We start from the raw sequence: 24,145 nt of genomic DNA on the forward strand, positions 1-24,145 counted from the left end.
GCGTGAGCTTTTTGCGTCATAGCGGATAATGCAGTAAAATGAAAACTCATGGACAAGTAAGTAATGCCTTTTCTTTTCAAGCCACACAATCATTAAGATTTGGTGTGAAGAATAACTACAAAGAAAAAAGATTGAAGTGAAGAACAAATACAAACGAGAGCAACCTGGGAGTTGCAGGATGACCTTTGTTTTCAGCCAAAACAGAACTTCCCATCTTATCCATCCACGTTCCACAGTTTTCTTTACTCCCACCGTAAACAAAACCTGTTTGTAGATCGACTCCAGCGGACTGTACAAAACCATCGCTACTCATGTCGCGATCGAGCGATTCGCCAGCATTACGCTCGCGAAAAGCGAAACCTTGAAAATGGCGCTCTAAAATTTCTTGTACGATATCTTGCAATGGAACTTCCTAAAAATTTGAAAAAATATCGTTGTAAAATAAAACGTTTTCCAAAAGCGTTTTTACTTCAATTGGTTAAAACGACAGAAATCTAACTAAAAATAAAAGCAAGCAATGAACCAGTAGGAAAAATGGCTATTTTGGAAACTAGTATAGCGTATACGGCTAGTCTGATAGATAATAACACAATAATACAAGTGGAATTTACCGAAGCACGATCTTTCTTAACTGTTTAAGATGGCGTGTAAAGAAGTAAAAATAATAATCATTGCTCTTTGTAAAGAAAAACACATTCTTAAAAACACCATACAACAACCACGCGAATATATATTCTTAAAAAACGTTATATACGTTCTACTAGTTTAAACATTCCTCTTAAAGATCAAACTCCTCTCTTAAAGATTAGACACATATTTTACCTGTGCTATTCCCACTTGCGCTTCAGCATCATCCGTGGGATACATTCGAACAACATGAGCATTCAAAATCATATGCCCGTCCTTCTTCATGGTTGAATAATCTTGAACAGCTTGCAACCAAAACCAAGTGGCGTCACGGGCGTTATATCGGGCGTTAATCCCTTCAGCTAATAAGTTGGGAATAAGACCATGTCTCATGCAGCCACCAAACGATAAAATTAGGTTTCTAAAACAATTATTAATATTTTATTTGTTACAATTATTTACTCAGGATGGTCTCTTCAATTCCTAGTAGCACTGCTATCAACAAAGATCCTCCAAAGGGGGTCTTAGCGCATTCAAACCTCCCATTTAAACTACAAACTACGTGCAAGTAAAGCAATCGTCCCACCTAACAACCGCCTAAGACATAAATCCTATCCTGAATTGCATGTTTACGCAACCATGATGGCAGCTAATTTCATAGTCACAAAGCAAAATTAAAATTGGTTCTGAGGTCCAATATGTTGTGAAGTATTCATTCCCGAATAAACGCATTTAAGTTCTTACAATATTTTTGTAACCAACCAAACCCGGAGGGCGAGGATATTCCCGTTCATATTAAAGCTGTCAAAAAGTCACTTGGCACAAAGAAAGGTAAAAAATCACAATCTTGCTTGCATATTGTTGACGAATGGTCTGTCAAAACAACAAGAAATCAAATGAAATTTACAAAAAACATTTATAAAAACATCTTACCTCGCTTCATTAAATCTTCCCGTCACAAGTAACAACCCCCGCAAAGCTATAAAAGTATCACGACCCCAACACCTCATGAATCCGGTTGAAAAATGTGGCAAGCCAGCTGCCATGGTCAGATACTGATCACTGGAGTTTGTAACTGATTTGGAAACTGCCGGAAGTTTGGATGAGTTTGTTACACCACACATTTGAACTGAACCAAGTGATAAAGATTTAACAAGACTGTCTCCATCTTGAATGAATCTGGGAAAAAAATGATAAAGATGGTCAAAAAACAACAATGAGAAACAGCAACAACAAAAGCATAATGCATTTCTGCACAAAATTTCTTTATAGTACATATGTTTTTCCAAAATATTTTTGCTAGAACAATTAATGCTCAATAAATTTTCACAGTGTCTGCAGTTCTGTTCCAATCAATATATACATTGATTTGCATTATTTTTAATGAAAAAAGAATTAATAATTAAATTAAATTAAATAACAAAAGAGAGAATGCAATTCATAAGCATTGGCAAAATCTATGTTGCCAAAAACAATTTTTTAAAAAGAACAAAACAAACATAAAACATTACGCATGTATAAAATACACATGAAATGCACAAGCCAATATACTTACTTTGACATCAGATTGAAAACTTGTTCCAAACAACTTACATGTACGCCTGTTAAAATCGCCTCAAAGTAACACGGAATGAGATAGCGAGGCAAATCTTTTAAATATTGAAACACTGAAGCTAACCATAAACCGAGTGGTTTTGTTGAATCATAATACATCAATCGGTTTGCAATATACCCTGTCATCCAGTCTCCAGCACGCAGATTGTCACATATGGGATGACCAAGGTCATTGTGTTGACGAACAGTTGATAAGATAGACATAAAACCTAGAGAGAAGAAAAACTATTTCGTAGTTATTTATCTTTATGCAAACTGCATATAAATAAACCAAATTGCCACGCCACACAGAAGAAAAGTCTATTAAGTTTATTTACTATCAACAAATTCTTACTAAAAAATTCTGAAACGCGTGAAGATTTGAGAAGAAAGTTGTTAAAAAAACTACAGGAGATTTAAGGAGCTGCGAGGAGGAATTGAGGAATTTTTCGGAGGCGTAGTAATAGCTCTATGATAGCAAAAACAAAGTCCTACCTTGAGTACCACAATAGACGACATCGCCATACCGTGGAATGTTATACGCACCGCCACCATTTCCATCATCCTGTTCTTCATTGCTGCATCGATATAATACACGATTCAAGTCGGCTAATGAAAGCTTGGAAATTATCCTATCCACTGGTTCAATGTTGAACCTTTCTGTAGTATCGTTTAGAATATGATAATTTGGACGTGAGAATAAAGACAAAACATGTCTATGAATAAAAAGAATAACATTTTGTACACTGTAAGCTGCATTTAAAATATTTATCTATATAATAATACGCCAGTTCCGTCTGTCTGTGACAGGCAAAGTGGATGTGTTTATTTTCCTTTGATGTTGCCGAAATTCTCTTTAAAGTCACCGAAAAAATTATGTCCATTTTGCTAGCGTGTTTACTTTGTTTACATCACGTGATGAAAACGATTCAATTTGATTTGCTGAAATAAGTTTAACGGCTAACTTTCGAAAAATGGTGTCCTCTCGCCACCAAAAAACCCCACAAAAGTAAAATAAGTGCTTTAAAAAAGCATATTTAAAAAGAAAAAAGTCCAATTGAAGAAGTCGAAAAGTTAAGTTGGAAGTGAAAGTGGAGCTACGTGGAGCTAGAAGTAAAGTAAATTTAGAAGTAGGAAACAAAGGTCACCGAAAAAAAAGCACAGAAGAGCGATCCCTTTACCTTGAAAAAAGGAAAAAAGTGGTTTAAAAAAGCATAGCTTTATATTTAAAATGAAAAGAGACCAAGTGAAGAAGTAGGAAAGTGAAGTGAGAAGTGGAGCTAGATGTAAAATAAAGTTAGAAGTATGAAACAAAGGCTAGAGTTTAAAGTGGATTTGAAATCACAAATAGTGAGAACTTTGATATTTATAGACGTTTGGTTTTTTTATGTCGGTGGAGCAAGCATTTCCCAGGAAAAGCCACAGTTTTATATTTTACCTGGCACGTAACTAATGTATTGTCCTAAAATTCAAAATGCTCCATAAAGCTGTTAGCTGACTAAAAAAAGGAAAACTTTGGTTTTGTTGAACTGTAGTCTTATTAATTTTACATTAATATTGGTTCTCTTTATATGTGTTTTACTAAGCATAAATAGCTAGCTTTAGTTTTAGGTAAGTGTTCCCAGTTTAATTATATTTAACTGGGTGTCTTAGCTACTGTTAGCTAGCTAATGTTAGCCTCCAAGTCCAGCTCCCCATCCCAGCTCTAGCTCTAACCTATGAAAATAATGATCTTCTTTAATTTAATATTAATCTTTGCTTATTGATGTTTTGACATTTAGGTTCAGAACTGTTGGTAAAGGACAGTACAGATCATCATACTAAAAAGAAAATTTTTTGTGTTCTTAACTGGTTGATTTTTACATTTTGTGTAAATTTTTGTGGGAGGGAATGGTATGCAACTGAAATGACTGAGTTTTGTAGATTTACATTTATTGTGGTAATAATATATTTTCTTTTGCAATACCATTTTTGTTTGCTATTGCTTGAGTATTTTTACTGGAGATATATTTTCAGTCAATGATAACCAAACTCTCAAAAACATAACGCTTACCTTAAAGACTGCACAGACTTCTTCACTTTTGGGGTCGGCAACACTTTAACAATAACAACACTACCAGGCAAAAAATGTTTAAAATTGATTTCTTGGTGTCCATCAATGCCAGACAATACAACAAGCTAAAAACAAACAATAAGGATGATATAATGGTCATCAATCTTAAAATTAGACAATCTTTTATGTGGAAGTTTCTTAAACAAATCATATTTAAATTACTATCAACGAAAACAAACATTGGTTTTAATTTTTGCTTAAATCCTGTGAACCTACTGTAACTCTTACAAAATCTTCTTCTACAAAAAAAAGGACAAAAATATTTGGCCGAATTATTTTATTTTTATTTTATTATTATTTTATTATTTATATTATTAAGTCACTAAAGCGACACCTGCCTCAACCTTGGAACTGATAATAAAAATTAATTTATTTGTTAATTAATTAAATAATTAATAAACAATCCTGGTCACACTACTGATTATTTACCTTAGATTGCTCAATGGGAATGTTCTCCTGCATTTGCAATTCATATTCCATGCTACCATTGATAAATTCAGCATTGCGGACAAACTTTGTCTTCCCCACATCAAGTAGCTGTGCCTCAAAAACTATCTTGTCCAATGTACCTAAAAGCGAATCAAGTTTTATTCTGCGACTTAAGTTACAAATTTCAGTAAGTTGTTGAACGCAACAGGTAAGTACTCAAAGACAAAATTACATAGAAAAAGAAACAGTTGAATTATTTTATCAATGAACCAGAAAAATATAATTGTTTGGATGTGACGTTATGGTGGAAAATATCATTCATGTTGGTCTGAGTACTTTCAGGGTGTAATCCAGAAATTTTAAATAGTGACTGTTACTTCTCAGTTTCGAATTTCATCATGCTTTCCCCTGAGGACGTACCATAGCATGGCCCAGGGGAGAAAATTTCATCTATTCAAATAAAAACAAGAAGACATGCGTCTTTAACATCTGCGCTGCGAGAGAAATCAAATGGTCATATATACGTACGCAATTCGCTGCGTCGAGAGCGTGCGGCATGTAATATAAAATTCATTATGTAATGCTTATAAAGCATTCATGACACATAAATACTGTTTTGCATTTAGGGTGCATATTATTTTATGAATGTACGTAGGATAAAATGGATCAAATCAGTCTTCTTGGCTAAACCAAGAGTAATTTTTGAGAATGACGGCTGGATGATCTTGCATACATATGACAAACTTTTAACATAATCCCTAGCCCATTTTAAAACGAAATAAAATATTTCCCTCTGTATTAGGTTCAATAAACGAATTTTATCATTGATATTATCATCAGACAATTGAATTAATTCAATTTTTTTTGAAACACCTGCATTTGTATCATCATTTTCATCAAACAAAGCAGGCGCGTCTTCAGGATCAATTGGAAGCAAAGATGGTGCTGTTTGAACTAAATTTTCTACCTCATCATTTTCTTGAACCTTTATCGTGTGTAATATTAGTATATATGGAAGTTGCATAAGACAGAAACGAAAACTGCTTCAAACTTTAAAAAATTTCATTTCTAAAAGGATAATACATGAATAGAATATGATGGACATACTCTTATGGTCTCTTAATCTGGTTCGGAACATGGTATCGCAACACCGCTTTTACTTTCCGGCATTCCATGTACTCTGTTTTGGAAGACATAAGTGGTAAGTAGAAGGATTCCACATTCTGCATGGTTTTCCTCAATTACGTTATCATCAAATATTTCAAGTTGATTATCGTTCACACCGTCTGACCATTTTGATGTTGAAAGACGATAGTATGAGCAGAATTCTGCAAAGCACATGCTATTCACTATGCTAAATCTCCCATTTTTAAATGTTTGATTAGGTCGGTCCAGATAGCGATCAAGCATATTGAACAAATCAGTGCCATCTTCAGGCAATTTATTCAATTTATTCTAGGTTTTGAATATTTGAAAACGTTTATCTGGCAAATTAGTATTGACAAATGACACGCCTGGGTGTATGTCTTACGTAACCAAAGCTCCGGCATGATATGGTAAACTGCTTCTTGAACAGAACATTCGCGTTTAGTAATGTACGCTCTCGCGATTGATTTTATTTGCTGATAACTACTCAAGTTTGAATTAACTGCTTCTTTAACTACCTGTTTCATAGCTTCGGATGATTCGTCTTTAAATTTAGAAAAATATGCACACACGTATGAAACCGCTTTGTAATGGTTGACAACAGGTTGAATATCAATATTTGCCTCCCATGCACGTAAACCATCAACAACAAAAACTGTTAACAAAACATGAATTAGTAGGACGCCTTAAATGTATCTCTAGATATGGAAAAAGCATTGTAATATTGCTCTTTAGTAAGTTTTAACAGTGAAAAAATGTCAGAAATACATTAAGGCGCTACATTATTTTCTTGGGATGGATCAAAAATATTACATTTTCTTGGATCTAAATTAGTGTCAATGTAATCTTTCACCTTGTTCAAAATTCTCTTGCTCTTTTTAACTCACTTAAACTTTTGGCAAGGGCTCTGCAATTACTGTGCGTTGTGTGAAGAATTTTCTAAAGTTATACATTCAACTTTTTCATATTTTCTGCATGAACGTGAATGGGAATGAACTTGATAGGTTTTAACTAGTTTGAATAAATCAACTTTAATTTCAGGTTCAGGTAAGTTTGTCTTTAATTATCTGGTCAACAAAAATTCTGTATTCTTTATTGTTAAACTCTGGGGCTCCGATAACCCACAAAAAAGAATGAATATGTTGGCTTCCTCTTCTGGAAATTCTACACGAATTGCATAATATATCACTTTTCCCAAAGGTCCATCAACAATGATTTCCTTTAAAAATAGTGCTAGTAGAACAGGATTACTGTTCAGTAGATTGTGCCACTCTTCATAATTCATTTGACGTATCTTCTTGTCGATTTGTGAGCACCATTAAGTTTTGTTAATAGAAGCCAAATTGGGCAACAGTAAGTCTGTTCATGATAATGTCATGAAAAATCTTGGGAGACCCAATTGGTTCACCACTCCCAATACTTTAAACAAAATTTTTCCCAGTATGCTGGTGTGCCTAGTACTCATAAAGCTATATGCCTGATCATTGACAATAAATGATTTAACATTTTCCTGGAAGTTTTGAGTAAGCATTCCAGCAGTCAAAGGATTGGCGCAAACTTTCTGCATTGCAATATTGATATGACTTGTCATATTAAGTTGTTGACATACAGAATGAGCATAAAAATATAGTATGCTTCTGATGCAAATGTTTGTTTGGAATTGAGTAACCTTTGGTTAAAATATTGGATTGGTGTTAAGTTTATTTCCCTCTTGACTTGATAATCAAATCTCCCAGTTGGGAACAAATAAGGATGTGCCATTTCTTCACAGTTTTGATCTGTTAAGAGAGAGAAGCAATAGACAGAGTATCGTTATTATATTGAGTGAAATTGCGGATATTAGGGCTGTTTCATTTGCACCAACTCTGTCCTGATCAAGAGGATTTTTTACATCTTCAATATTATGATTATTCTCTAATATCAATGGTATATCTTCTTCATCATTCAACAATAAAAGTTGTTCAACTATTTGAGATCCATCAATTATATATCTGTATACAAATGATTTAACTGCTTCAAATATTATAAAAGCAGATCTAACAATACTTGGGCAAACTGGTTCAAATAACAGACAACCACGATAAGCAAGTTTTCTTTTCAACTTCACCATAATAAAACCATTAGAATGTGGACCTCTTGGGAGAATGTCACAAACTGTTTCAATATCTAATGGAACATTGCAAATGGATTCTTTGAGTATAGGAGGTTGTCCTTTTGGCATTATTGCTATCTTTTTAAATAATAATCGCTTGGCAATTATCGTTTTTTCTAACCTTCTAAGCTTGGCTATGTCAGATGGAAACTGATAGAGTTCTAATTTATTGCACACAGCCTGACACGGGACTCTAATTTAATTTTTTTGTCACATGTTGAGCGAAAAGTATTCCTTACTATTGAAGCTCGTAACTGAAGCCATATAGAAAAAATTTTCTTCAGGCATTTCATATTTGTCAGCTAAAAACAGGGTCACAGAGCGTTTAAATAGACTCCTATTACAAATTACAACACAAAGGTCCATTCGACACTCCATTCTTAAACTTGGTAATCCTATCACTTTGTTTCACTCACTGTCACTCTATTAGATATGTAATTTCTCATGTTCTCTTTTTTCCTCTTATATTTTTTAATTTTTTTAAAAAGACTATATGTTTCGTTTCTATACCTTTTCTCGCATAACCTTTTCCATACATCCTCTCCAGAGCATGAAAAATCAACTTCAGATAATTTGTTGAGCTTTCTTTTACTGCCTGCTCTTTCTGTGCATTCTATCTCTGTTGCATCTTCGAAACTAAGTTCAATGTATTGAGATTTAAAAATTAGATATTCTCTAGTTGCAAGATATATATGCTCTGAATATACTCTTCAATCACTTGCATAAAATGGAATTTTAATAAAACTGATGTCCCATTCTCAACTGTAGTGCCATTTCAACTTATTATAACTTCCACATAAAACTTATAGCCTTTCTGAGTACTCGTCAAATCTAGAACATTTAATCTATCTTTTAAATGTGCATTCCCAAAGCATTACTGGATTAATCCATCCCTATTCTTAGTTCTGTAGGAAGACTTACCTTCTAACTTTAATGGTGGAACTTGTATATTGCAACTAGCATTCGCTTTACTTGGATAATTTTTTGCAGCAGGAGTAGAAAAAGCAGAATGTGCTACAATGACGTAGCTTTCATGTGAATGTGGTGCGTGTCGGGTTACGAAAGCTATTTCTTCAGTTGCTTGGTCAACGTATATCTACAAAACGAGTATGAATATAAGAGATTTCATAAAATACGAAGATATTCTATCTATTTCTAAATTGAACTTTGTAGAGAAGGATTGGGCAGCATTATCTTTTCGAATCTTCCATAAAAAAACGATGTTAAGTTTGTTGAATGTAATGTATTATAGAGCTATAATTTCTAACACAAACAAATAGACTTACCTGAGTGAAGCCATTACTTCTCATGTCCTGATGAAGTTTATTTAAAACCTTTTTAGCATATAGTATTCCTTGGTTCATTGACACATAACCATTGCATGATGAAGAAGGAGACCAAGATTGGTATAACCTGTTCTCCGCCACAACATGTATCTAAAAAAACAATCTTGTTCAAAGACAGCAAGTTTAAAAGTAGTTTTAGAAAAGCTTAGTAAACATAATTCTTCAGTACCACCATTTAAAAGACCTCGTTAAAATTCCCACATCAAATTAAAGTGCTCTCATTTATACCTATGTATTCATGTAACCTGTAGAGAGCTGAGGATAAAATTACGTCAGACTGCCTCCTATACTCTTGTTTAGCAAGTAATAAAGCAGGTGATAAAAGAAAATAAAAAGCAAAAAAAATCTTCTTACATGATGTGGCACCAATTCATCATAACCCCGACTACTTCCTGCACCAGATGCTGTTGCCAAGACTAACGCAGCACTTGGTAAAATATCAAACACGGTGCGAGACTAAAAAGAGAACAAAGAGTACAACAAGATTGCAACATACGCACTTATATTATTTAATCTGTTATTGTTACATAAATTACTAACATAAATTTTAATCAAAAGACAATGCAAATATTTTTAATGCGAGACAAAATATCTTTGCCCAAACTTTACCTCAAACAACGAAGGGTTGTCATGGGTAACATCCATAAAAATAGCATGAGCCATTGAAGGACGGAGTGGTTGGGATGATGTTTTCAAAAATGACCCAACTGCATCACCACCAAATCGATGCACGTGCCTACCTAAATCACGTGGACTACTAGCACCCATATTTTCTAAACAGAGTTGATGAAATCGTTATCTATTTGTATTTACTTTAATATATTTACTTTATAAGTTCACCCTGAATACCACTAACTTACAAGAATGTATGAATAATCTTACATGCATGCATGAAAATTAACAATTAGGCAAAAACTCAAACGCAATTTTAATAAACTAAAAACAAATTGTTTCTAATGTTTGAATATAAATAGTTTGCAAGTTGATAACCTTATTGAGCAAGGAGAAGGGGTGATGGTTGAAAAAGTTCCTCTTAATTTACAACATGTTTGGTTTGATATTAAAGGGTTGCGGAGCACGATGGGTTCCTATGTTCACAAACAAAAACTTGTCACATGTGGTAAAAACTTTTTATCTGCTCCCATAGACAGTTTAAACAATGTAGTGAATAATAGCACTGTTATGAATAGCCTTTTAAAAATTTTGCAAAAGAGTAGCAAAGCTTCTCCTTTGCACAAACGGCACTGTTTACATGTGGTGCCCAACCTGGCATGCCACAACAGCTCTCCAAACCAGCGAACTAATTAGTACAAAAAAATCGTCCAAATTCTGCCCTCTTAAACATAAATAATGGTATAAATAATTCGAATGAGAAAACTAAAATGTAAAACATTCGTCACCTCTAATAAGTGAGTTAATTCCCAGTCTGTTGATAAATGTATTATCTAATTCTTCACTGTTAGTAAACAACTCAGCAATCACATATAAATCTGGGTTGATGGCCCTTGCACATGAGACAAGATACTATGGAAGTCAGAAAATCGGTTTAGCAAGGCAGTCAATAACATTCAACATCATGGAATAGATGAATAATATAAGCAGTATGACATGCTCAAATTCAGCTTAGGATATTATGCCAAGATGACATCCTATAATATAAGAGCTTTTAAATACAACTGTTTACCTCAGCAACATGAATGGGTGTGCCATGACAATTATCCAATCGAAAACCATGAAATATTCTAAACAAATACAATTGGATAAAAGCAACAACTTTACATTGAAATAAGAATAGGTGGACAGAAAAGTGATAATATTTTTTGTAGGACAGTAAATAATTTGACAATTCCACCTGCGAGACATGTTAAGTTTTTCTGAACACAGTTTTCTCCAGTGAAGATAAAAAACTAAAGTTGTCCTCACAGTTAAATAATGGCATGGGAGAGAAAATACATGATTGATGAGATATGTTGTAAGCGAGCCACATGAAAATTTAACATAAAAAAGAAAAGCAGAATCAAATGAAACCTTATCGCCAATAAAAATCAAATAATTAAAAATGCATATTGAAGCACTGGGTGATTTGCAGATTATCAACAATGTACTTCTGCTTTCTGTTTTGACTGTTGTAGGTATACTGACCTTGCCATTTGCTCTGTGTACTCTTTCATTAAATTCCACAAGTAGGGAGAATCATCCGGCTTCAATCCATATCGCAACTTAATGCTATCTCCCCAAGCCACTAACTCACGGCATAGATAAACACTGGAATCAGACTCAGCAAAGTTCTTCAACGCATCCCCACCCATAACCCAACCATTATGAGCCATAATGAGAGCCGCATCGCCATTATCTACTAGCAATGCATCGTTTTTTATTGATGTGTCTTTGAAAGGGTATGAGAAGTATCTAAATAAATTTATAAAAGAAAAGAAAAACTATATATTTACCAGCATAGCTTATTTGTTGTTATTTGTGTATGTGCTAGTTTATAGATTGGCAGAAAAAAATTTGTATTCATATGTAAAGTATACACTTTTTGGAATTTTATTTTTAGTCTGCTTAAAACAAAATATAAAAATACATTTTATGTAAAGAGGTTTTGCTCCAAAACTAATACACACAAAAATATATTTAATTCTCCCTACAAAAAAGCCCGAAAAAGGCATTAACAATAAAATTATGCTCTTAAATATAAAATAATAAAGACATTCGGCAAAAAGATGTTATACAGCATTATTACACAAACCTTGTGGCTATTGAATGTTCCTTTGTTACACAACCATACTTAGGTCCATTATCATCCAGAAAGTGATACCTAATATGACCTGCCGTATTATGAATTATCTTTTCTTCAAGTTTGGCAACATATGTTGCTTTTTCAACATTTAATTTTTCAATAATTTTTTGGAAATTTCTACAGGCAGTATCTTTGTCTGTTGGAATTCCATTACTAAAGAAAAGAAACAAAGAGGATAGACAACATAGTTCACAATAAAAACTTTATATATTCAAAATATGGTGCAGAGAAAATTTGGTGAGTTTGGTCTGAAATTAAAAACTACACACTGATATTTTTTTGCTAAATTTAAATTTTTTATTACCGAATTCCTGATCAACTCATGGTGCCATATTTTTTCAGTATAGAATTAAAAAAAAGATAAGGTTTTAATAAATTTTTACGTGATGTAAGGGGGTTGTCAATAATTATGTACCTATTTTGGCCATTTTTTACCACTCCCCATAAAATGATCATAGATCATATACCCACCCCTCAGATGTTATATAATTATTGTACGACCCCTATGTTATCAGGTAGCATATAAACAGCAAGTTTTAGAATACATAAAGTTACTCACAATCAGGGTGTTTGTCACTATTATATAGGTTGTGATTTACGGGAGTTAAATTTTGTGATTGTGCTGTGTTGTGATAAAGAGATGGTTGTTGAACAGAGATGGTTATTCGCACAGGTTTAAGTGTAAACAAAACACTTAATCAAACTGGATCAGTGTTACTGTGTGCAAGCAAAATTCTATACACGACCACCAAAACTGCCAGCACACACAGATAGCTTATCTGGATGGTATGTATGTGCAAATGTAATTTACTATGGCTCACCCATGCAGTCATCGTCAACCAAGAATGATTCGCCCATCATTGAACGAAAAAATTAGGACCCCCATGGTAAAAATAATGCAATTATGAAAAACTACAGTGGGTCACAAAAGATTCACCCACCTCAAACAAAAACTTATTTAAAATCTTAGTCACAAAACCTATTAAAGTCACAAAACCTACTACTAAAAACAACAGCTGACTATTTTAAAATGGAACAACAAGCTGACAAATTACGTAGTGTGGTTTTCATAATTGTTTCATAACAATTTTTATTAAACAAACAATTATTTTAATTTATAATAACAAACATTTATATTATGATTTTCTAAATGTAGGTTCAAATTCAGATATTGATTATAAATATCTAGAAATTGGCTTACTAAAATAAAAAAAGGCAAAGTTTCACTGAAGATTAATTTAGTAATTCACCCACAAGTAAATACCTTTCCATGTAACACAAATGTGCAATTTCATCAATATTGACATGGCAACCAAATCTTCTATAACTAGGATCTTGAATAATCTTTGGTGTAGCTTCTTTCTTCATAAATGTCTAAAATTAATAATACTTATTTTAATCCAATTTTAATTAATCTAATTTTAAGTACGACTTTAAAAGTTTGTTATGTAGTTTATGTACACCGAGACATTGTATAATTTTATAAGTTTCTATTTATCAAAAATGTGTAAACCGATCATTCTTTTTGTGTAACATATTATTCCAAACATTTAATTTAGTTTTGTTTTATTACTGAAGATCTCTTGCATTGTTGCATTTTATTATAATATAACCATATAATTGTCTAAAGTACAGACAAAACTTTAGTACACCTTTATACTTCTTATAACTCCCTTTTACAATACTTTATGCAAGTTATATCTTAAGATAATTTTTCACATAATTTTACATAATTTTTGTTTGGAATTTGGTCAAAGTTCCCGGATATGTTACAAAAACAAACAAACAAACAAACAAACAAACGCTTGCTCACCTCATCAGCATCCATAAACTTTTGTAGTTCACTTTTGAGATCAACTTGAAAAAATTCACAAAGCCTTAATAATTTCAAACGTTTCCTAAAAGAAAACTATCATTATTAGTTTCAGAAAACTACATTCAACTTTCGTCGGAGTCATGATGGCATGTTCCAACAAAATCACATTTCTAATTCATTTCCTGCTTTCTTAAAATGAAACTTTTTAAATCAAGCTTTTGCTTTATGGCATAATATCTTGCATTTAACAAAATTCTGACAAAGAGAAATAATTTCAAATCTAGAAATAAAAATGAAAATATTTGACAACTTTTTAGAAACACGAAGAAGTACACTCACAATCAGGGGAAAAACATTTACACTTGATAGTCTTTTCAGTTATGATAAGCTACAAAAAACTAATATTTGAAAATAAGGTCAGAAATGAAACTAGTACGGAATTGTAAATATGTAGTTGTAAAATATTTGTAAAATATGTGAGTTATATTAAAAAGATTTTTGTTGCACTTTTCAGACATAGATAGCATTGCACAATCCCCTCTGATTCATTATTAACTTATTTAAAGAACACATTACTCTAAACCCATTCAATTTTATCTCAACTTTCCTGTTCATTTGCAAGCATGGTAGCACATGTCTGTTATTTTTTGCCATCAAAATGTTGCATAACACCATGCAATATTATCGAAAAAATATACACTATGTACAACAAGGTGAAATAAAATGGGATTTACTTTGATCTAACTATACTATTTTGTTGAATAAGCCTGTTGTACTTCAAACAACAGATTGCATTGCATGCAAAAAAAGTAAGTCCCCAAGATTTACCTGTTGAGTGGTAAATATATGCTCACAGTAAGTAACTATGAAATGACATCAATTACATGAACAGGAATGTTTGTAAGTTGTAATATATCCTCACTAGCCTTTTACAGTTTATTAGAAAAGGATACCTAGTTGTGGTGGTCACAATAAGCAATAGTAGTACAACACAGACTGATCAATAGAATTTTTGTTTCCTTTTTCATTTCCTGTATTTTTATGTGAGCATACACCTGATCCAAATTAATAGCATAAATTGATATTTAGCAATGGTTTGGCTCCCCCTGAAGATGTATACAATTAGTCACTTACCTAAGTGCGATTCTAATAAAATCAATCTCTTGTTCTGTTGTTATGGATTTTAATATGCCATTGTTTATAAGTTTACCCTTCATTATGTCTTTGTTTAGATACCACAATGTGCGATCAACAAGAAAGGCAGGACGTAAATGGGGTGAATTTTTTAAATTGTAGGCAGCGTTGGGATGCTTTAAAATCCATTCACAATTGTTGGCGCAATGATTCCATACTACATCTATTATGGAGAGCATGTTCCATTCTTGACGTATTTTGTTGATGAACTTTTTTAAGGCAGTTTCTGTTAACTCAGCTTCACCATCAGAAAACGATGGACCAAACTTCATATGATCTTTCAAAGAATACGACGAGTTTGATGAACCTAGCTCTTGTATTGGGGTGAAATGAATCATATTGTATCCTGTTTCGTACGCAACTTGAAGCCGTTTTTTCCACTGAGAAAATGGACCAAGACATTTTGTCAACACCGTTTGCAAAATTATACTATCCAAGTGCAACTGATTGCAATTAAGTTTCAGGACAGGATCAACAATAAAAGTCCCTTGGCAGATGCAAGTTTTTTTGCCATGTAAATTCTTTTGCAAATAGAACTTAAATACACCAGCTTTGTGTATTTTTAGATCGGAGTATAAGTCAACTAAATCTAATGAATATTCGGTCTGTGTTAACCATGACAATTCATTATACTTTTTCTCATCAAATTCAACTTCAGATGTTGTTGGATGGTTGCAAAATAGTTGAACATCTATACCTTGCAGACTGGATCCCAATGCAAACCGAATCGTCCAACCTTAAAAGGATATAGTATGTACTTATTAGTTTTTAATGACTGTATTATGTAATATCAACGAGGGAGTGTTGGTGCAATAAAGTATGGCAGTGCCAGTCGATTACATATGTGAATTTCTTATTGTGTTATTACATTGTAACACGTCAAATTGGAAAATTATAGCAAATAACATATTTCTTCTGGTTGTTTCTTTTCACAATATGGGGAAATTTGGGTATGTTGGGCCTCCTTCGTCAGACGTTTAGGCAAGTAATATGTTGATACAAGTCATTATACCTGATACACTATATTTGCTGTTCTAGTTGTGCACTTGGAAACAAACTTGACGCTCATTGAGGTGCGCCTAATGCCCAGGGCATGATCTCAATCAGCAGCACTTGTTTAGGAAACATGCGCCTAATGCCCAGGGCATGTTGATGCTCCTGATGCTCAGGCCATCTCTCATACAGCTGACACTCAGGGTATGAATAAAAACACTAGTAATTAGCATGTGCCTGACACTCAGGACATGTCGATGTGCCTGACACTCAGGAGATCTCTACTTAAAGGTTATCTCCCAAGTAAAAATAAGTTCCCCTAAAATAATCCACAACAACATGTTTTTGTCCACAACAATAATCCACAACAATGCTTTTCACTATATTTACAGAATAAAGGAGTACCATTGGAAAAGAAATTGACTTACTGCTGTTTAGCTACCTCTCCAAACCCTAGTCACGCAGGCATTATGAAAACGGAAAAAAATGCTCACATCAGCAATGTGACGTCATCACGAGATAAGAACTGACCAGAATGAAAATTGTAATAAAGATTATGCAGACTTTTCACTTACCCCACCCCCCTTTCCCTGTATTATAAAGTGAATTCTAAAAGCATGCAGAAGCTAAACCAATTTTTAAGGAAATTAATAAGTATATCAACACGAGTAGGAGTATGGATGAAAATACATTTTTGGGTTTTCAATATGAACCAACGGGAGACAACTCTGTTCAAGTACTTCACACCATATGGACGAGCCGGAAACGGAATCGGGTGAGTCACTGACAGAAACAAAATTAATTGTATCTGGTGCAGATGAATTTCACATGGGTGCACGTAGTTAATACCGACGGCAAATAGGAATATGTACAAATGAACTACAACATACAACTTACATGCTTTTTACAAGAATACTAAATTCTAGGCTGGTCATCATTCTTTTTTCCCTATCTAAATAATAGACACAATAGATCTACTATGTATTTTTAACCTGAAATCCAACTCTAATATTTTTATAAAACATATTACTATAACAAATGTGTACATGCATAACTATATTTACATTCGTGAATACTTTAAGGAGCGTTCTATAATTTCACTTCTCTCAGGTCGTTCTGTTGGTGCTAAAAGAATTCCTTTCATTTTCTACTTTCCTTCGCCATTTTGTCCTCTACTACATTTTTGCCAAAGCTCGTTAATACGATGCAATAGCGATGTTCCGTAAAAATTCATAACATTTGTACTTTTTCACTTTTTCTGCAACAAATCTTTTCGAGTAGCGCGAAAAAGAAGTTTTATAACGAGGGACGTGTTGACTTTCCTTAGTTTTCTTCTTGGCCTAAAAGTAAAAGGAGGTATTAATAACTTTTTAGAGAACTGAGCAGAAAGACAAAAATAGAAATGAAAGTACACACACATTTATGTTGTTGTTGTGATCAAGTGCTACTAACTGCCAGCAAGTTGGGTATTTGTAATAGTGGATTTCAACGTTTGCATACTTTTATCTGTCGCATCAGCTTGCATCGAGATATTATTCTCAATAACTCCAGATATATTTCCATATTTTCTAATTCACAACCGCTGAAAGTATGTGAGCTACTCGATAAAAGTTCGCGAACAACCTGAAACAGTGGTTTCGCGACTCATGACAAAAAAGCTATGTGGTTAGTATAAAACTACTACATACCTTCTTTCTTTCCAGTTTAACACGCGTAGTCGGCGTTTCTTCAATTTTTTTATCTTTGTATTTCATGGGCATTTTAGCCTTCAACTAATTTTTAGGGAGTCTTTTTTTTACACCTAAAATCTGACATATTATGCAAATACAAGGATTACTCTTCTCAGTCGTACAATCTCCGCGTTTGCTATTGTGTTGTCTTTTGGGGGATATTAAAAAAGATTAGGTAGGGTGTCTTTTTCTTGAATGAAGTTGTCACTCACAACCCCAAACGGAACAATTCATTTTAAGTTTTCGACTTTTTCTTAAAACAAGTTGATGTGGTAAAAGGAAGAGTGGTGCTTTTTTCCTAGATTAACCGACGTGTCTGCTCGCTTGCAGCGGGGGAGAAATAATTTTTTACTTAGTTTAGGTTGGCAGTCTTTAAATTAAATTTTCTTCACTTTCCGTGTGACAATCTGGTCTGTGTTAAATCTTGTGATGACGACACAAGATATATTGCATTTGCTTTTTTGTTTCAAAACACTCAGCAATGGCGAACGCGAAGCCCATGGTTATGTGGAAGTGTGGTATTTTTTAATTCCTTATATCTTTCAAAAACAACATTTTTAGTAAAAAGGAATGTTTTTTTCTTTATTAACTATATTTTACTTACCTATTAAGCACAGCTTGTTTTTGCTCGGGATGTAACCTTTAAACCATCACTTGAATAGGAAACATGCACCTGAAGCTCAGGGCATGTCAATGCGCCTGACGCTCAGGGCATATCTTACACACCTGATGCTCAGGGTATGAATAAAAACATCAGTATTTAGCAAGTGCCTGATGCTCAGGACATGTTGATGCGCCTGGGCATCTCTCATACACCTGACGCTCAGGGTATGAATAAAAACCCCAGTTTACTACAATTGTTGTTCAAAACACCAGTCTTACTACAATTGTTGGGAAGGGGAAGACTGCTAAAAATAGACATATAATTGAGAAGCGTTACTAACATGTTATAAGGTTGGCTGTTTTAATGCCTTATTTGATGCTTAAAAGTGATGATCAAAGTCTTAAATCAATGCTGAAGCACAAGCGCTATAACGGCATAATACCAACGTGATAACAGCTTTATAATAATGAAACAGTTGAAAATGCACAAAAAAGATATTACAAGATATAAACATAGAAGACTCCTATATGAAAAAAAAACTAAAAAAAAAAAACTTTAAAACATCCAAGCTTATTGCCCAAAATGACCATTATAGATTTTAAATACACTGTTGGATGAAAAATTACATTTTTTCTTCTGCTGTATGTGTGTTTCTAGCCAAAATCTTAAAGTTGGTTTCAGATACATGGCTGAAAAACGTGATTATAAATATATCTTATCATGTTAAAAAGTCATTAACCCAACTCAACAACTTTCAAAATGGCAGTATTCATGGTAGCTTGATTGTTTCAAAAAAAATTTGCAAGGTTGCCTTGTCTCTTATCTTAACAGAAATACTGTGGTGCCATTCAATTCGTAATAATAATCGAAAAAATTGTATATCTTATTAAAAAGAAGTCCAGAAGTTCTTTCTCCCACACGACACAGCAGGCAATAAGTCAGCCCTGCGCTCAATTTTGTGAGGACAGATGTTCTTCAAAGATTTAAACAATTGGGCCACCTGTACAGTTTTGCTTCATGTTAAACTGTGCCAGTGGCAAGCATTTTTAAATCATGTCACCAGCGACTTCTGCGATATACAACCTAATGATGCCCTAACCTAATGAGTTCATCTTGAAACATAAAAAGTCAGTTGGCATGGAGAACTATTAACCTACGTAAAATAAGACGTAAAAAAATTCTAATTTTAAGGGCTGGCTTTATGCGAACTAGATAGACACAACCCTAACAAAACATCTAGATTTTAATTTTGTAAACCATGAAGACTACCTCATTTGTACTAATTTTTGGACAAAACGTTTTGCTCATAATTTCTATGCTTAATTTTGCATATTAATGAACATTTTAAGCAAATTTACTTTGTTCGTTAATCCTCCATGCGATATGCTTACCAGAAAATTGTTAGCCACATGGCTTCTTGCTTTCTTTTCATTTTAGAACGAAATATGACAATTTTTAAGCATCCAAGGGGCTTGTTGTTGTCATTTTAGAGTTAAATATGGTAATTTTTAAGCTTTCTTTTTATCATCATATTAGAAGAACAACAATTTTACAACAGAATACAGCGATATTAGGTATCAAAAAAATATGTCATTTTAGGACGAATTACAGGGACATTTATGTTTCAAAGGAATGCATTTTTTGTCATTAGAATAATAATTTACCAGGCCACTTCATTAGAATTTAGTAGGCGTGCAATGAATCACATGCCTCAATAATACCGCACGTGCAGTGCGCCCGCAATCTTAAAAAATTAAATTTTCAAGAAGCAAAAGTAAGAACAAATTTCTTTACCCCCTCTTCACCCCACAGGTAGATGTGAATATTTTACATGGCTAATAATTCATTATTTCGTGTCTTTTTTAACGAAGAAACCTTTAGGTGTAAAATATGTAAAAATAAATATTAGATCAAATTATTATTAACGGCTTCTCTTGCTTTCTTGTTATTAATTTAATTATTTTTCTATTTTAACTACACTAGGGATCCTCTCCACGATCGTTTCAAATTTGAATTTGTATAATATTTTTTTTGAAATGATCTCTATACGAATTTGAAACGATTTGAAACGATTAAAACCAACAGTAATTTGTATCCCATTTGTATCAACATTTATAAATTTGCTTTAAAATCGTTTCATTTCAGTTAGAATCATTTCGCAATCATTTCACAATCGTATCGTGCTTCATATAAAATCGTTTCAACTCCATTTTAAAATCGTTTCAAACTTTTTTGCAAACGCTCTTTTTTGTGGCTGTAGATCGTTTTAAAATCGTTTCTAATTTATCACATTGCAATTATCATGTGCACTATTTGCAGCCGATTTTTATATAACCAATTACGAAGTAAATTCTAAAGTTTTTAAATAAATACGCATTTTTTAATACGAAATGGCGATGTTTTAAAGATTGTACAACAACCGATATATTGTATGTCTTTTTTAGCATATGAATACTCTTTCATAAGATGCCTGAACAAATTATTCAGAAAGCTAATGTAAATAATTAATTATTCATGTAGCCAGATTAAAAAAATCTATAAATAACAAGAACATATTTTTCGAAACAATGGAATTTATGGTGGCAGTTATAAACAATGCAAAGGTGCATAAAATGATAACACGAAAAAAAACTCCGAAAGAACTAACGATTGTTTGCTTATTTTAGGATTATTTTTAACAAGTTATATTCTAGATGAAATTTTGTTAATTTTCCTTGGAAAATTAATTTTGGCTTTTGAACAGTGGCTACAGTCAGGTGACAAGCACCTAAAAAATTCCAACTGATATGCTTTTCGATTAGCATGTTTTACAAAGAATTGATAAAACGACTGCAGTTCTAGGAGCTCACGTGTTTCTCGAATGTTCTTAGCAGAAGCATCCACAAACGTTTTAAGAAGACCATGGGTTGCCTTGATATGCGGTATTATTGGATCACTACTTAAAACGCTTTCTGCAGTAATCTGAAATCCAGCGTAGTATTTGTTAGGCCAAAATTTCGTGCACTCGATGGTGGCATTGTCTAGCACTTTATGCCATGTTTCATCGTCGCCTGCTGCAGGTACGACTCCTTCAATCATGTCTGGTAATGTAACACCGACTATCTGCTTAGTTAAATACGACCAGCTTCGTTCGATGGGGTTACATCGTGAGTGCCAAGGCGAATAACATTGTACAATTGCGAATCCAAGTGACAGTTTAGCTACAAAAAACCCAGCAACATTAAATTAATAACTCTTTTCACAGACCAACCTGGTCCACAGATAGCAATTAAAATAACGTTATGCGGATTCATAAGTGTCTCGTGTTTTATTAACTCCATCAAATGATTAAAATGCATAACGTTCGTACTTTCCAAAACACGAGAGGGAAAAAGTTTCAGTTAAATTACCGTTTCGTTACCATATAATTTTTCGCGATTAAGTCGATCTGTGCATACATCAACATCACTGTTTATAGTCTTATAATGACTTCTCCTACAGAAAGTGATTGTTTCTGGGTTTTGATAACGACCTACTTTTTTCGTTTTTTTTCTCAAAACTTGATATCCGGCCAGGACGAGTTTCCAATTTGAATGCGGAAAATCATGGTCTCGTCTTCGGTGGAACATGGCATCAATCAAGCCCTTAAAACGCTTATTCGCAGTTGTCTTTCAACGAGGGGGAAGCATAAGTCTGCGGACGGTGTCTTTACTGATGTCTATCCCAATTGTATTTTTAATGTGACGAACAATATCTTTTAATGTAACTCCATTAGTGTACATTGCATCATTTCTGCATCCAAGGTGGGCCCCAGCTGAACCTTGCTCTATAAAGCTCCTGATGGACAGCACAAGTTCTGGATTATTTTTGTGGACGCTGCAGCTTGTTGTTGTTTTGCTCAGGAATTCTAAAAGTAAAACAGAAAATAGAAATACATAATTTTAAAAACAAACTTACGTTCAAACAAGAAAGTTTGTTTTAGAAAACATACGAAAAAATAAAGACATTTTAAAAAAACTCATTATTTCTTGCCTTGATAAATATCTTCAACATTTATGCTTTCATCTTTTGGATAACTTTCAAACAACCAATCTAAATCTTCAAATTCACTTTCATCCAACGTCATCATGGTGTTTTAGTTTTTAGAAAAACTATAAACGTGTGAATAAACAATAAATATAAGATTTCTTTAAAAACGTACGCAGATATAAAAGAAGTTTAAGCCAAATTTTATCATTGTATATTTCATATTTTAATAATGTGAGTGTTCAAACCGCTTCAGTTCTTGTTGTTTTTACATGAGACATTTGAAATTCGATTGACAATATTTTATGTTAAAACTTGGACATCCATGTGTATGTGCACAAATTAAAACAACATTTTACCACGTTTTGGGTGTCATATACCAATTTTCAATTAGAATAAAAATTATACAACAGGTCTATAGAAACATAGATCTATAGATACAAGGTATATAAATATAATCAATACAATATTCAAGCATAAAGTATGTGTACAATACGAATGTGTGATCAAACCGGACGGTTTTCTTGTTTTATATTAAATCATTTCATAATCATTTTGTAAATTAAAATTTTGTTTCATGAAACCATCTGAAACGATTTTATAAAATGATGATACGATTGCTACATACAATCAAAATCGTTTCAAATCTTATAAAAAGTAAAACGATCATGGAAAAAATATGCATTTTAACTACACGGTTTTATATGTACGTGAAAAACATCTAAGTTAACAATAAGAGTTACAAAGCCTTTTTAAATCATTCTTTGACTTCATCGCTTTTTTTTGTAATTTCATAATTTCAGAAAGCTATCGCAGATATAAAGAAAAAAAAGATTTGCATGTGCGATTAATCGCATGCCCAAACAAATATGCGGGTGCCCATGGGCGTGCACATGCTATCGCACGCCTCTCATGAAATGGTTTGATTTATGTTTTACAAATTTAATTGGTGTAACATCATTTCAAATTTCAAAATTCATCTCACGATAAAAATTGTTTCGATTTGTATCAAAAATGAAACGATCTTGGAGATGATTTGTTAAGAAGTTTGATCCCTTAAAAAGTTTGTATAAACTTTGTTTATAATCTTTATTTGAAATAAAAGCACTTGGTATGACATTTGTTTAAAGAAACAATTAGTTCTTAGCATTCTCATAATAATACAAAAAAACGTCTTCTTAACGTGTTCTTAGCATATCTTTACAGGTTTCAACTAAGTTGCTTAATAAGTACATTACAGCTAAATGTAATTTTACATGTACTATTGTGTACATGTAAAATTATTATCACATTTGCACAAGCTTTCGGTAGCAACAGAATTTTTGTTGCCATTGTTAACCTATTGTTAAATACATGAGCTATTTTTGGATGTTGAAAACAATAGAGTTTATGTCTTGCACAAGAACTTTAACTAGCTTATGTAAACTTCATGGAACCCATTGTTATACTTAATTATTATAGCATTGTGGGATCAACCAAAGAAAATAATATAAAATGTACAAAACAAGGCCAAGTTTCACCTGTTTCATACACAGATAGTTGTTGATGAAAACATAGAAAACACATCATAAAAATGTCACATCATAGCCTAAAAATT

At 33.0% G+C, this 24,145-nt stretch overlaps 1 protein-coding gene across 3 annotated transcripts in view; it reads right to left on the reverse strand.

Moving 5' to 3' along the window:
* The window catches only part of LOC130623929 (glycogen debranching enzyme-like), a 29,855-nt gene that overhangs the window by 4,031 nt on the left and 1,679 nt on the right, over nucleotides 1-24,145 (reverse strand). For all 3 annotated transcript variants that reach the window (XR_008981163.1, XM_057439478.1, XM_057439479.1), the window contains 18 exons: nucleotides 15,157-15,952; nucleotides 14,020-14,104; nucleotides 13,471-13,580; nucleotides 12,156-12,359; nucleotides 11,549-11,815; nucleotides 11,091-11,148; nucleotides 10,807-10,930; nucleotides 10,016-10,179; nucleotides 9,761-9,862; nucleotides 9,347-9,496; nucleotides 8,982-9,156; nucleotides 4,763-4,902; nucleotides 4,274-4,398; nucleotides 2,716-2,936; nucleotides 2,183-2,450; nucleotides 1,561-1,806; nucleotides 823-1,048; nucleotides 165-412 (listed from right to left, as the gene is read on the reverse strand). Coding sequence is in view for 2 of the 3 variants with exons in the window: in XM_057439478.1 (XP_057295461.1) it covers nucleotides 165-412; nucleotides 823-1,048; nucleotides 1,561-1,806; nucleotides 2,183-2,450; nucleotides 2,716-2,936; nucleotides 4,274-4,398; nucleotides 4,763-4,902; nucleotides 8,982-9,156; nucleotides 9,347-9,496; nucleotides 9,761-9,862; nucleotides 10,016-10,179; nucleotides 10,807-10,930; nucleotides 11,091-11,148; nucleotides 11,549-11,815; nucleotides 12,156-12,359; nucleotides 13,471-13,580; nucleotides 14,020-14,104; nucleotides 15,157-15,952 (3,709 nt within the window). In the remaining variant the exon portion in view is untranslated. The remainder of the gene's footprint in view (nucleotides 1-164; nucleotides 413-822; nucleotides 1,049-1,560; nucleotides 1,807-2,182; nucleotides 2,451-2,715; nucleotides 2,937-4,273; nucleotides 4,399-4,762; nucleotides 4,903-8,981; nucleotides 9,157-9,346; nucleotides 9,497-9,760; nucleotides 9,863-10,015; nucleotides 10,180-10,806; nucleotides 10,931-11,090; nucleotides 11,149-11,548; nucleotides 11,816-12,155; nucleotides 12,360-13,470; nucleotides 13,581-14,019; nucleotides 14,105-15,156; nucleotides 15,953-24,145) is intronic.

Source organism: Hydractinia symbiolongicarpus, chromosome 13 (genome assembly GCF_029227915.1).
Source record: "Hydractinia symbiolongicarpus strain clone_291-10 chromosome 13, HSymV2.1, whole genome shotgun sequence".
Taxonomy (NCBI): domain Eukaryota; kingdom Metazoa; phylum Cnidaria; class Hydrozoa; order Anthoathecata; family Hydractiniidae; genus Hydractinia; species Hydractinia symbiolongicarpus.